At 35.8% G+C, this 12,073-nt stretch overlaps 1 protein-coding gene across 4 annotated transcripts in view; it reads left to right on the top strand.

The window, feature by feature from the left end:
• The window catches only part of gramd4a (GRAM domain containing 4a), a 158,102-nt gene extending 146,420 nt beyond the window's left edge, over positions 1–11,682 (top strand). For all 4 annotated transcript variants that reach the window (XM_087999543.1, XM_043713699.2, XM_043713701.2 and 1 more), the window contains 3 exons: positions 4,117–4,201; positions 7,363–7,431; positions 9,547–11,682. In XM_087999543.1, the coding sequence (XP_087855669.1) occupies positions 4,117–4,201; positions 7,363–7,431; positions 9,547–9,648 (256 nt within the window). In that variant the 3' untranslated portion in view covers positions 9,649–11,682. The remainder of the gene's footprint in view (positions 1–4,116; positions 4,202–7,362; positions 7,432–9,546) is intronic.
• Positions 11,683–12,073: the final 391 nt, after the last annotated feature.

Here is a 12,073-nt window from a genome sequence, read left to right as displayed (position 1 = left end):
ACCTTCAGCTACTGTCTTCCCGAATCTTACTCTTATGGTGACTCCTCCAATGTTGGTACCATTTTGGGTCAGATTCCTGGGACTCTAACGCACAGCATTGTGGATGTATCTTCACCAAATGAACTGCGAAACCAGCTCACTATCACTTCTCAAAGGCAACTAAGATGGTCGATGAATGCTGGCCCAGCCAGCAATGCCCACATCCTGTGAGTGATTTTTAAAGGAAACTTCCATATCTGATTACTCAAAACTCCTCAGGTTTGCTATTCATAGGTTGGTCCTCTCTTGTATCTATAGCTACAGGCTTAGAAAGTAATAAACATGGGATATACCCAACCTGATAGGGTTGGGTTTAGGCTTCTCATCATTTCTGACTGTTCTAGTCACGTGATTGACTTTTTTCTGATTGCCTCATGAGTGAATTTTCCCAGTGACTTGGGGAAATCAGAGGACATTGTCCCTGCATATTTTTGTATATTGTCTTGAATTAATTTCACTGGCATCTATGATGCACAAAAGTAGTTCTGATTCTGAACTAGATGATGCTATTTACACATTCAATGCACTAATGAAGCTGTCAAAAATTCAAAATGAGGAAGACTGATTTAGAGCCATATTTCCTTAGTGCATTCAATTGCATGTTGACTTGTTGGAAGAATAAATCTGCAGTGAAACCTTGTTGGATTATTCCAATGTTTAATAAAAATTGACAGGTTTGTAATCTGTCATTCTTGTTCTATTAATTAGCATTTTAAAACTGTATATATTTATTCAGGGATAATAAGAAAATTAATTTCCAGAAGTGAAATCAAAGTTTTAGTATTTAATATTATGTGAACAGCTAAATTTTGAGTTCATTGTTTGCATTTAATAATATTATTTCATTATATTAATGTCTTTCTGAAATACGTTTCAAATTCTTCTCAATCACAACAATCATAAGTAAAGCAATTCGATTTTGAGGCTGACTCACATCAAGTTAAACTTGGAGAGAATGCAATGGCTGTCACTCAATCAGAATTTTCTTATCCTTATCCATTGTTCAGCACTTCAGGAATTTAAGCTCTTTTAAATGTTTAGCAAAATGTTTATAGCATCGTCTGGTGCTATGACATGAATAAATTCCATACTTAAAATTGTACTCTCAAAATATTTAATAAGTTTACATAAAAGAATAATTGATATCAGGATGTAATACTGAATAATTTTTCCATATAAATGTGTCATCTTTCTTTTGTCAAGATTGGCTGCACTCGTTAAAAGAATAAAATATTTAAATGGACTGGAGAAGCCTGGATTTATTCATTTAAGATTCGTACTGTTTCTCTATAGTGCATTTGTTAGGTGTTTTTGCCATTCAATGTGTTAAGTTTTTAATAAGCATTTAGCTGGATGTGTAATTTGCCTAGTCACCAGCAAGTGGTGTGTTCTGTCACCTGTTGGTGGAACTGCAATAGAGCACTGAGCAATGTTTTTCATTTTGAACACACAAAAGTCCATGATGTTGTGTTAGTCCTATATTAAATGCAGAAACTGAGAATGTTGACGAAGCTCATCAGATCAAACAGCATCTTCAAATAAAGTAGACAGGTTTGAATAGGGTTATTTGAAACATTAACTTGTCGAACTATATTAGCTAACAGCAATCTAACCTCTCCATATTAGACACCTGTGCTGGTGACTACTTGTTGAGTTGTGTTTGTTTAAGTTTCTAGCATCTGGAGGAGTTTGAGTTTTGTTTGTCTTTGCCCAGGTTTTGTGTTGAACTTAACAGTGAGGTTAATAGCACTTATCGTTGTTGTGAAATAAACTTGATAACAACTTCAAGAATGAAGGTCTGAGCAGTAAACTCTGGAAATTAGTAGTTGTAGTATTAGTAACCTTGTGACTCCACAAGCTGCTTATACCAGAAGTTGGGCATTGTGAAGATGGAGAAAGGTTGGAAATTGGAACAAAGTTAATTAAGTTTTCCATTCCAGGATACAAGCAGACGCCACACTGATGCAGCAAGGTGTACTGTATCTTCATTTTGGTGAAGTACTGTTCACAATTTTATAAGTCTTTATCCAGTCCTAAATGAAATCGCCTCCCTCATTTCTTTCTCTACAACGCTAATACAGTTGTCAGTGTACAGAGAAAGAAATGAAGGAGGGGTCTCAAGTAGGACTGGATAAAGACTTATAAAATTGTGAACAGTACTTCACCAAAATGAAGATACAGTATGCCTTGCTAGTTACTCACCATATTTAGGGCTGATGCGTTCAGGAATGAATGAACCTAATGCCATTATGAGTCATAATTATTGTCAAGCAACCATTCTGACCCATAAACTTGTATTTTCTTAAGTTTGGAGTTGCATTTCTTCGTCATTAATCAGATTTCAAAAGAAAAACAGTATATTAACTTGTAGATTTTCTATCTTATTTTATCTTGCTTTGTAATTCATGGTTGAGAGCCTGTATGCCTCAGATTTTTTTGGTTGAAGAGCCATGCTCGAATAAAATAGTAATTTATTGTCACTTGTATTTAGAAAATAGCTGTATTTAGACAAAAGTCACCTTGGTCAAGTGCCACTTTAATTACAGAAAATATAAAAAATTTAAAACAAAGTTCATCTTTTGTTCCTTTCACGTCTCCTGGGTTTCTGAAATGACTGTTGCCGAAGCCATCGCTAACATAGCCACATCAAGGAGGAACGGACTGGACCCACAATGCTGAAGCTACTGCAGCAGCACCCTTGCCGCAAGCATTCCAGGCTGGACTCACAAGTCGCAACTGCTGAAACCACCATGTCACCTCCATAGCCCAGAGAATTGGATTGGACCCACCAAGTCACTGAAGCTGAAATTGCAACTGCCATGGCCACGAGGAACAGTTCAGATCCATCATGCCATTGCCACAGCCCCTTGCAGCTACCTTTATCCACCATAGCTGCAAAAATATGATAAGACGAAGCTTGATATAAAAGATAAGAAAGAAGTATATGGTTGGCCTGGTGATTAGGACCGGATGGGCCCAGAAGCCTGAAGACTCCCTCTGCTGCCACTGCCATTTTGAGATCCTGAATATGTAAACAGAGTAGGAAAACTCTGACATCACAGCTACAATAAAAAAAAATCTAGAGGGGGCAAGTGGCCAAAGGGAGCAGCTCTGGTGTGGCTCAAAAGATCTACTGAATGCACGGGAGGCAGGGGGTAGTTATTTGGAGAAGAACTGGACCAACATGAAGGTGGCAGAATAAGAGCTCATCATCATGTCAAGTTCAATGTTCACTGAAGTGGATATGCAAGGGAATGAAGCTGAGATCTTTGGGCATTGATCAGAGCAGATAGTGAAAACACAGCAGTGGAGTGGAGGTGGGGGGGAATGTCACCTAAGAGATGAAGATTGATGAAAAACATAGAAAGACAATATCTTTTGAATTCAAATGCATGTCAACCATTAGTTGGAAAGAAAACTAATAAGAGAATGCTTGGATGAGTATAAGAAAAGAACAGTGATGCAACTAGCTAAAAGTTGCGTGCTGTTCCAAAAGTTGTTACAACAATGAGTTTACAAGAGTTACTCGATATTTGGATTAACATTTGTTTCATTTTGCTGTGGGCAGTAGCCTAATCAGATTTACACAAACCAATCTAGACTCAACCGGTATGTAGATTTCTGTTGAGCAAAAATTGAAATGTATTAACAATTGATTGTCTTTTTAGAACCAATAATAAATGACAAAGAAGAAAAACTATTGAACCTCTCTGAAATCAAATTTTAATGCTTTAAATTTTTACTTTTGTGATTCTGTTTATAATTTCACCATTTACACTTAGGCTGGTCATCAAACATTCATTTTCTTATTATATTTTTGGTGAAATGTGAAGCAAATCAGATATAACTGAAGACCTTGAATGATACTCTGATTAGTTTTCTTAGAAATGTAAAATGACAAATGTCAAACACTTTATTTAATTTCCAATGAAAGGTCACAGACCTGAAAAATTAATGTTGTTTATCTGTCTTCACAGTTGCTAAGTTTTCCATTGTATTCAGTTCTTAGTTCTGACTTCCAGTATCCCACAATATTTTGCTTTTTTATACACCTTTTTAATCTTTCCCTTTCTCCAGTTATTTATGCTTTGAAAGCTCCAAATCTGGTTCATCTAAGAAAAATAAGATCATAAAACTAAAAGAAATTACAGATATTCAAAAGGTAAGCTTCTGGCCTCTGAGCTTTTTCATTTTTTTATATTACGTTATGGCATTTGAACATCATGGAAAGGGTGTTGTTTGTTGCGCACGCCTTTGAGAAGTTGGCAGTGAGCTGCTGCTTAAAGTACCCGAGTTGTGTTTTAGCTTGCTTTTGTGTTTTTGGTTTGAGTTTTGGAAGTTGTAATCAACTTGCGAAGAATTGCATGTATTTCACATTGTAATGTGCCTAGACATTTTATGTTGGAGTTTATATAATGCTGTTAGTACCTTTTTGTCCTTCCTGAACACTGATATGAACATTTTGGTGTATTTTTTTTGAGTTACATGGAATAGGTGGTGGAATAGCTGAGATTTTTAATAACTTTGAATGATTTCGTAGTGACAAGCAGACCAATATGGATATGCAGATGATAGATATGTGTATATGGTTATGCTGAAGTTTGCATGTATAATATATACATATATTAACAGTCCCATTACCTTGAGTTCTAAGTGATCAAAGAAATTCAATTCCTAGTAGACATGAATCAACTACATCTACCATAAATTCAGCAACACTTTGTCAATTGCTGTGCATAAAAGTGGAAATATCTCCATTTGGTAGTTAAAGGGCTGGATACTCCTCCATATTTATCAGCCTGTCTTCTATCAGTACATCTTTTTCTTGTTAAGCTTATACTGTCTAAATAATGTCACTAGGTTCAATATGGATTGGTACATTCTCCTGAATTGGGATTATTTATCACTACTATATATACTGGTGTATATAATTATCAGCTCAGATTTATGTAATATCTTTAAATACCTTTTAAGGTGAAAAAATTCAGAGTTGCTTCATAAAGATTATTTCACGTAAAATATCTTGAAACGTAGTAGTATTTGAAAAAATTCTTAAGTTTTCAGGAAATACACTTTTAATGTAATAAAATAACAGTTTTGATTAATTTGATTGACATTGATTAAGTCCTTAAGTTCACCTCTTAATATTTTGTGTTACCTTTGAAATGTGCTGATCTTTCTATCCAAAATCTTATCGTGCAATTTCATTGCATCAACATTTTGATGAAAGCTTTGCATTATGAAGTATTGAGTGATCTGGCAGGGAGGCTTTATGTGAGATCACGCAGCTTTGCTGCAAGTCCAAAAATTGTGGTGTTGTCTATAATATCAGCTTGGAGCTATGGTGTTGTTCAAAAATAAAAGCATATTACTTTATATAGATATCAAAAGTTTAAAGTATCTCAACAGTGATAAAATATTCTTATTTTCCAAAAGGAAAGTGCTTTCATGTCCCCTTGTTTAAGAAGGGTAGCAAGGATAATCCAGGTAATTACAGACTGGTGAGCCTGATGTCAGTGGTACGGAAGCTGCTGAGAAGATACTGAGGAATAGGATCAATTTACATTTGGAAGAAAATGTAATCAGTGATAGGCAGCATGGTTTTGTGCAGGGAAGGTTATGTCTTACCAACTTAATAGAATTCTTTGAGGAGGTGACATAGTTGATTGATGAGGGAAGGGCTGTAGATACTTGGACTTTAGTAAGGTTCACCATGATAGGCTGATGGAGAGAGTGAAGTTGCATGGGGTCCAGGATGTACTCGCTGGATGGATAGAGAACCGGCTGCACAGCAGGAGACAGTAGTAGTACTGGAGGGGAGTTTCTCAAAATGGAGAACTGTGACCAGTGAAGTTCCACAGGGATCTGTGCTGGGACCACTGATGTTTGTAATATACACAAATAACCTAGAAGAAGGTATAGGTGGTCTGATGAGCAAGTTTGCAGATGACAGTAAGTAGCAGATAATGAAGGGGACTGTCAGAGAATGGAGCAGAATATAGATAGATTGGAGAATTGGGTGGAGAATTGGCAGATGGAGTTCAATCTGGGCAAATGTGAGGTGATGCATTTTGGAAGATCCAATTCTAGAGCGATCCATGCGGTTAATGGAAAAGTTCTAGGGAAACTTTGTACAGGGAGATCTTGGTGTTTAGGTCCATTATACCCTGAGGTTGGCAACGCAGGTCAGTAGAGTTGTCAAGAAAGCATGCGGCATGTTTTCCTTCATCGGGCTGGATATTGAGTACAAACGTTGGCAGGTCGTGTTGCAGTTGTTGGTCTGGCCGACTTTGGTTCGGCTGCATTTGTGTACAGTTCTGGTACTGTACTGTGTACAGTTCTGGTTGCTACATTACCAGAAGGATGTGGATGCTTTGGAGAGGGTTCAGAGGAGGTTCACCAGAATGCTGTCTGGTATGGAGGGCACTAGCTATGAAGAGAGGTTGAATAGATTAGGATTATTTTCAATAGAAAGATGGAGGATGAGGGGGTCCTGATTGAGGTCTACAAAGCCATGAGAGGTATAGACACAGTGGTTGGCAAGAAGCTTTTTCCCCCACAGTGAGGGACTCAGTAACTAGGAGACATACATTTAAGGTGAGAGGGAAAAAGTTTAAGGGAGATATGTGTGGAAAGTTCTTTACGCAGAAGGAGGTGGGTACCTGGAACACATTGCCAGGGGAGGTGGTAGAGGCGGACACAATAACAAGTTTTAAGCTGCATCTAGACAGATACATGAAATGGGCAGGGAGCAGAGGGATACAGATCCTGGAAAATAGGCGACAGGTTTTGATAGAGGATCTGGATCGACGCAGGCTTGGAGAACCAAAGGGCCTGTTCCTGTGCTGTAATTTTCTTTCTTTGTGATGGTGAGCTAATAGTTTTGTTCCATTTTGAATCTATTTTGCAGAGTCAATTTCTTCAAAATTGAATTTTCCTGACTATCTTTTTTGCTGAAATCTAATGGAAACATAATCATTTAAAGTTTTTCATTCAATTTAACTTTAGTAATGATACAATAAAAAAAGTTCCAAAGTGTTCAAAAATACAATATCAATGTGATCATAAAGGAATCTTGAATCCATCTTGAATACTGTTGTAAAATCTTGTGTGACTGGAGATGAGACCCCATTTGACTGTCCACATTTCCTTCAGGTGGCATTTTTAAAAAAAATTAACTTGAATATTGCAAATATTTAATTGTCACACTAGCTTGTTATTCATTTGGACCATACTTAAGATGTTAATCTCAACTCAAAATACTAACTGTTGCCATTATGCATTATTTTTCACTGTTTTCTCTGCCTTTTTTTGCTCCAACAGTACAAAGTTTTGTCAGTTTTGCCAGGATCAGGAATGGGCATTTCAGTAACTACTCCGTACACGCAAAAGGTAAACCATTTCTTTCTTTGGTGATGTGATTTATATGTGAACATACAAATTAGATACAATAGCCAGTCATTTGTTCCCTCGAACCTGCTTTGTCATTCAGCAAGATAATGCCTGATCTGGTTGTGCGTCAAATTTCACCTCCTTACCAACTGTTGAGAACCTCTGATACCATTGCCTAATATGAATCTGTCTGCTTCCGACTTAAAAATATTCAGTAATCCTGCTTCAACCACTTTAAGGCAGAGAAGTCCAAAGTTGCACAATCCTCTGAGAGAAAAAAAGTCTCATCTGTCCTAAAAGGGCAATCCTGAACTTTTAAACAATGACTCGTAGTTCTGGACACACCCGACAAGAAGAAACATCCTTTTGATCCCTAACTTGTCAAGACTGATCAGGATTTTGTACACTTCAATCAAATCACCCCTTCACTTGTAAACTCTAATAGTCTGTTCAACTATTCTCAAAACAACCCATTCATCCCATGTTTTAATCTAGTAAGCCTTCTTTGAATTGCTTCACATGGTCTCACCAATGTCCTATATAGCTGAAGAATAATGTCCTTATTTTGATTTTCAGTTCATTTTATAATAAAAGGTAATATGCCATTAGCTTTCTTACTTGCTGTACTTGCATGCTAACTTCTTGTGGTTGATGCACTAGAGCACCTAGATCATACTGTGCCTCATAGTTTTGCAATTGTTCTCGAAATAATATTCTGCTTTTTTATTCTTCAAAGGAAGCCACTTCACATTTTCCCGCATTATTCTCCATCAGCCAGATTTTTGCTCCCTCACTAAACTTATTTGAATATGTATGTTTCTTCCATATGTCCTCTTCACCATATCCTTTCTTATGCATCTTTGTGTCATCTGCAGCTTAAGCTACTAAGCCTTTGTACTTTTCAACCAAGTCATTGATATAAATTGTAAAATGTTGAGGGCCCAGCCCAGACCACTATGCGATTCCACTCATTACATACTGCCAATCAGAAAAAGACCCGTTTATGCATATTCTCTTTATCTGCCAGCTAGACAGCCAATTTTGTATCCATGGTAATATTCTCTACACCATAGACTCCTGTTTGTTCAATAAGATTTTGTGGCACTTTGTGAAATGCCTTCTGAAAATCTAAGTACTGTACATCTACATGCTTATCCACATCATGTCGCACTCCAATAGATTGGTTGAACATCACATTCCTTTCACAAAACTGTGTTGACTCTTCCTGATTACTTTGAATTTTTCCATTTCAGTTCTAATTAGCTATCTCTTTCAAGATTCTAAGAATAAGCCCATCGCGGTCTGGGGATTTGTCAGCCCTCAGCTCAATCAGTTTACTCAGTACTGCTTACCTTGTGAATGTAATTTGCAAGTTCCTCTCTTCCATGCATCTTGTTGATGTAGTGATTACTGGATTTTTTTATCCTCCACACTGAAAACAAATCAAATTTTTGTTTATCAGCTGTTTTCTTGTTAACTTCTCACTCTCACTCTCTCTCGAAAGGGCCAACTCTCACTTTATTTTTTTTACTGCCTGCAGAAACTCTTGCTACCAGTTTTTAAATTTCGAGATAGCTGCCTCTAATCTCTTTTTTTTCTGATTAACCTTTCAGTTAGTCAGTTGCGTTCTTTATATATTGTCTAATTTAACATGCCACTCATCTTTGCTGTTTCAGATATTCAGCTTTTAAACAAAATAAGAAAATTCCACTCAGTTTGAAGATGTAATTGTATCCCATTGCAATATTCTTTTCAAAATCCTCCACAGACACTCTGGACTAGTTGTATACTCTTTAGAATGGTTTTATAAAGTTACTTTTGCAAGGCCACAAAGTATCTTGGCAACACAGCAAAATTAAAGCTGTACTGAGGTGAAGTGCTCACTTGCACAGAGTAATAATATGAGTTATCTTCTATTTCTCCTATGTCTTATGTACAATGACACATGAGAAATATGGTGCAATATCTGATCTGATACTGAGAATTTTTGCTTTTCATTGTGAAATCTAATAGTGCGTATGCAATTGTGTTACACTAAAGGGAAAGAACTTTACCTTTAGATTGTGCTTGATTTTTCTTTGAATTCCAGTGAAAGTATTTTTCTATGTCTTTTAGCCACTCGTATTCGGTGCTATGTTACACCGGGATGAAGCATTTGAAGCAATAAATTGTCAACATACCAAAATAACATCCAGTATATCCAGTAATGAAACTTAACCAAGTTCTTACAATAATCAGAAATCATGTGTATAATAATATGGAAATGAACAGTTGGACAAGAACCTCCATTACTTGTTTAATATTTGTGATGGATTTTGTACTTAATTGGAATAGATGGTTTATAATGTGTATATTTTTAACTTGCTGTTTAGTTCTTTTACATTTTTGTCAGATTCTCCACAAAAGTGCTGTTACTTTCATAGTAATCCCTGCACAGTAAGCACTTTTGGCATTTGTTTACAGACATTTTAAATGTTAGACTAATTTGGGGTATGGAAGAATAAAGAGTGGTTCTTAGAATAAAGTAAAATAAAATTTCGAGTCAAAGATTTGCAAAATCTGATTGCCAAGATTGTATATTTTTTGGTGTCCATTTCAGATGGCAAGCTTATTGTTTTGAGGTAATTCTCCTGTCAGAAGGAGTTGGTAAACTAAGTGAAGTGAATATGTTGCACCCTAAAGCTGATGACTGGACAGCATCGATATTAAGCAACTAACATTAATACATCATGAAGTGATTCATTAAACATTAGCATGAAAGGGTCCGCGTATAATATAGCCACGTCTACGAATATCATAACCTCAATAATTTCATCCACTGTTCCATGAAAATAAGATGTAATTACTAAAAGTTTAAAAATTTTTTTTTTGCTGCATGTTAATTACCTATTCAAGTTATTTTCTCTGGTTTTAAGATCCACATTTACCCCTTCCGCAGGCTTTGCCAGATTTTGCAATATAAATATTTGGAAAAATTAGTGCTTTGCACAGTTCTTCCCACTGATTTGAATGTTGCATTTATATCTTAGTGCTCAAAAGTATTTTACTTTTCTTTATGCTAATTCCCTCCAAAAAGTCTACATTTTTGCAAGACTTTTTAAGATTTTCCAGACATTACAAATTAAAAGATTTGATGGGTATATCTCACTTCATCTTGTTTTCTTTTGTAAGAAGAAGTCTGATTTTGTCCGTATTCACTGCACTAATAACATTTTACAGCCTCTTTTTGTTTTAAGTTGCACCTAGCATCAGATCTACTTCTAAGGCTTTATGAGCAGCAATTAGTTTGTTTACCACAGAAGTGGTATCAAGTGACACCTTCAGCATTCCTTTTCTCCCTATGTGAGGGAAAAAAACCTGCCTTTGTTCAGTCTCTTTTCTCTTGAGAACCAATTTTGGGACATCTCAGACATGAGCCCATGTCCTCTGTCTCAATACTATGGTTCAAAAAATACAATGGCTGAGAATTTCTAGAAATCAGTTCCTTTCTCCTTTGCTTTTTGTTGCTATCAATGTTCAGCATGGCATCTAACTGCAGTGAACTTTAAATTTCTTCAAATACCTCCAACTCTACATATTAAAGATGGCAGATGTTTGCATTTCCCATACTTTTCTGGCATTTTAAAAATATCCTGTGGTTTCACCAGTGTTAGCAGCAACAATTCTTTGCCATTGCTTCTCCAATTCAAAATTCTCAGTCTTGTACTCCAGATCCAGTCAGAATGCAAAAGCGTGAAATGGCTGACAAACTTCCAAAGAACCTTCAGAAATCTGTACAGCTGCCAATTACCAACTCTTAAGATGTTCTCACTCATTTTATTTGTCCAATTGCTAATAAAGTTTATATTGTATATGAAGATACCTGATCATGCTGAATAATTTTTATTAATGTACTTCATACAATATATACCAATTTCTTAGATTTATTCGAGGTGTAATTTGTTATAACTTCTGTTTTAACATTGTTGGGACAGCAAAAACTGGAATATAATGATACGTTTGTGATGTATAGTTTCTTGAAGTGCATACATTTGCCAAGTTCTCTGCACCTTTAGTTTACTGTTTAAGTGGGTACGTTTACTGAGGGCTAATATTTCAGCTTCTGTATTAGAAGTGCATTTGCTGGTTTGGTTCCCTCAAAGGACACAAATTAGCAACAATTTTAAGTTTAAAATAATGTAAACACTTTGTAAAAAAAAAAGTCTACAGGTAGTTTTTAAACTAAGGCAATTTATTTTCTTAATATCCCAATCATAAAAAATGCAGTTGCCATTCTTGATAAGCATTAAATATATTGACTGTCTACATATTGAAAGTTGTGCATAATTTTTTTGGTATCATGTAAAACTTGGTGTAAAGAAAGCAGAAAATATTAATAGATCCAGGAAATGTAACTTAAGCCTATAAAATTTGCAAGCTTCGCATCATGTTTATTGTAAAAAGAAAACAAAGTCTTGTAAAAAGTCACAGATTTTTATTTGCAATAAATGGTTCTGTTTAAAAAAAACCCTTTGTATTATGGTTCTATAATGTACACTACCATCTGCATTTCAGCTCCAACCTACGAAAACAATTGAGTGCCGATGCATTTTAAGAGCCATGAACAGTATGTGCCTGAGTATTATTGAAAGTCTTTATTCAT

This window comes from Chiloscyllium plagiosum, unplaced genomic scaffold, assembly GCF_037043375.1.
Source record: "Chiloscyllium plagiosum isolate Xiang-an unplaced genomic scaffold, Cpla_swu_hap1 HiC_scaffold_23, whole genome shotgun sequence".
Classification (NCBI taxonomy): Eukaryota; Metazoa; Chordata; class Chondrichthyes; order Orectolobiformes; family Hemiscylliidae; genus Chiloscyllium; species Chiloscyllium plagiosum.
This window is presented reverse-complemented; position numbering and strand designations above follow the sequence as displayed.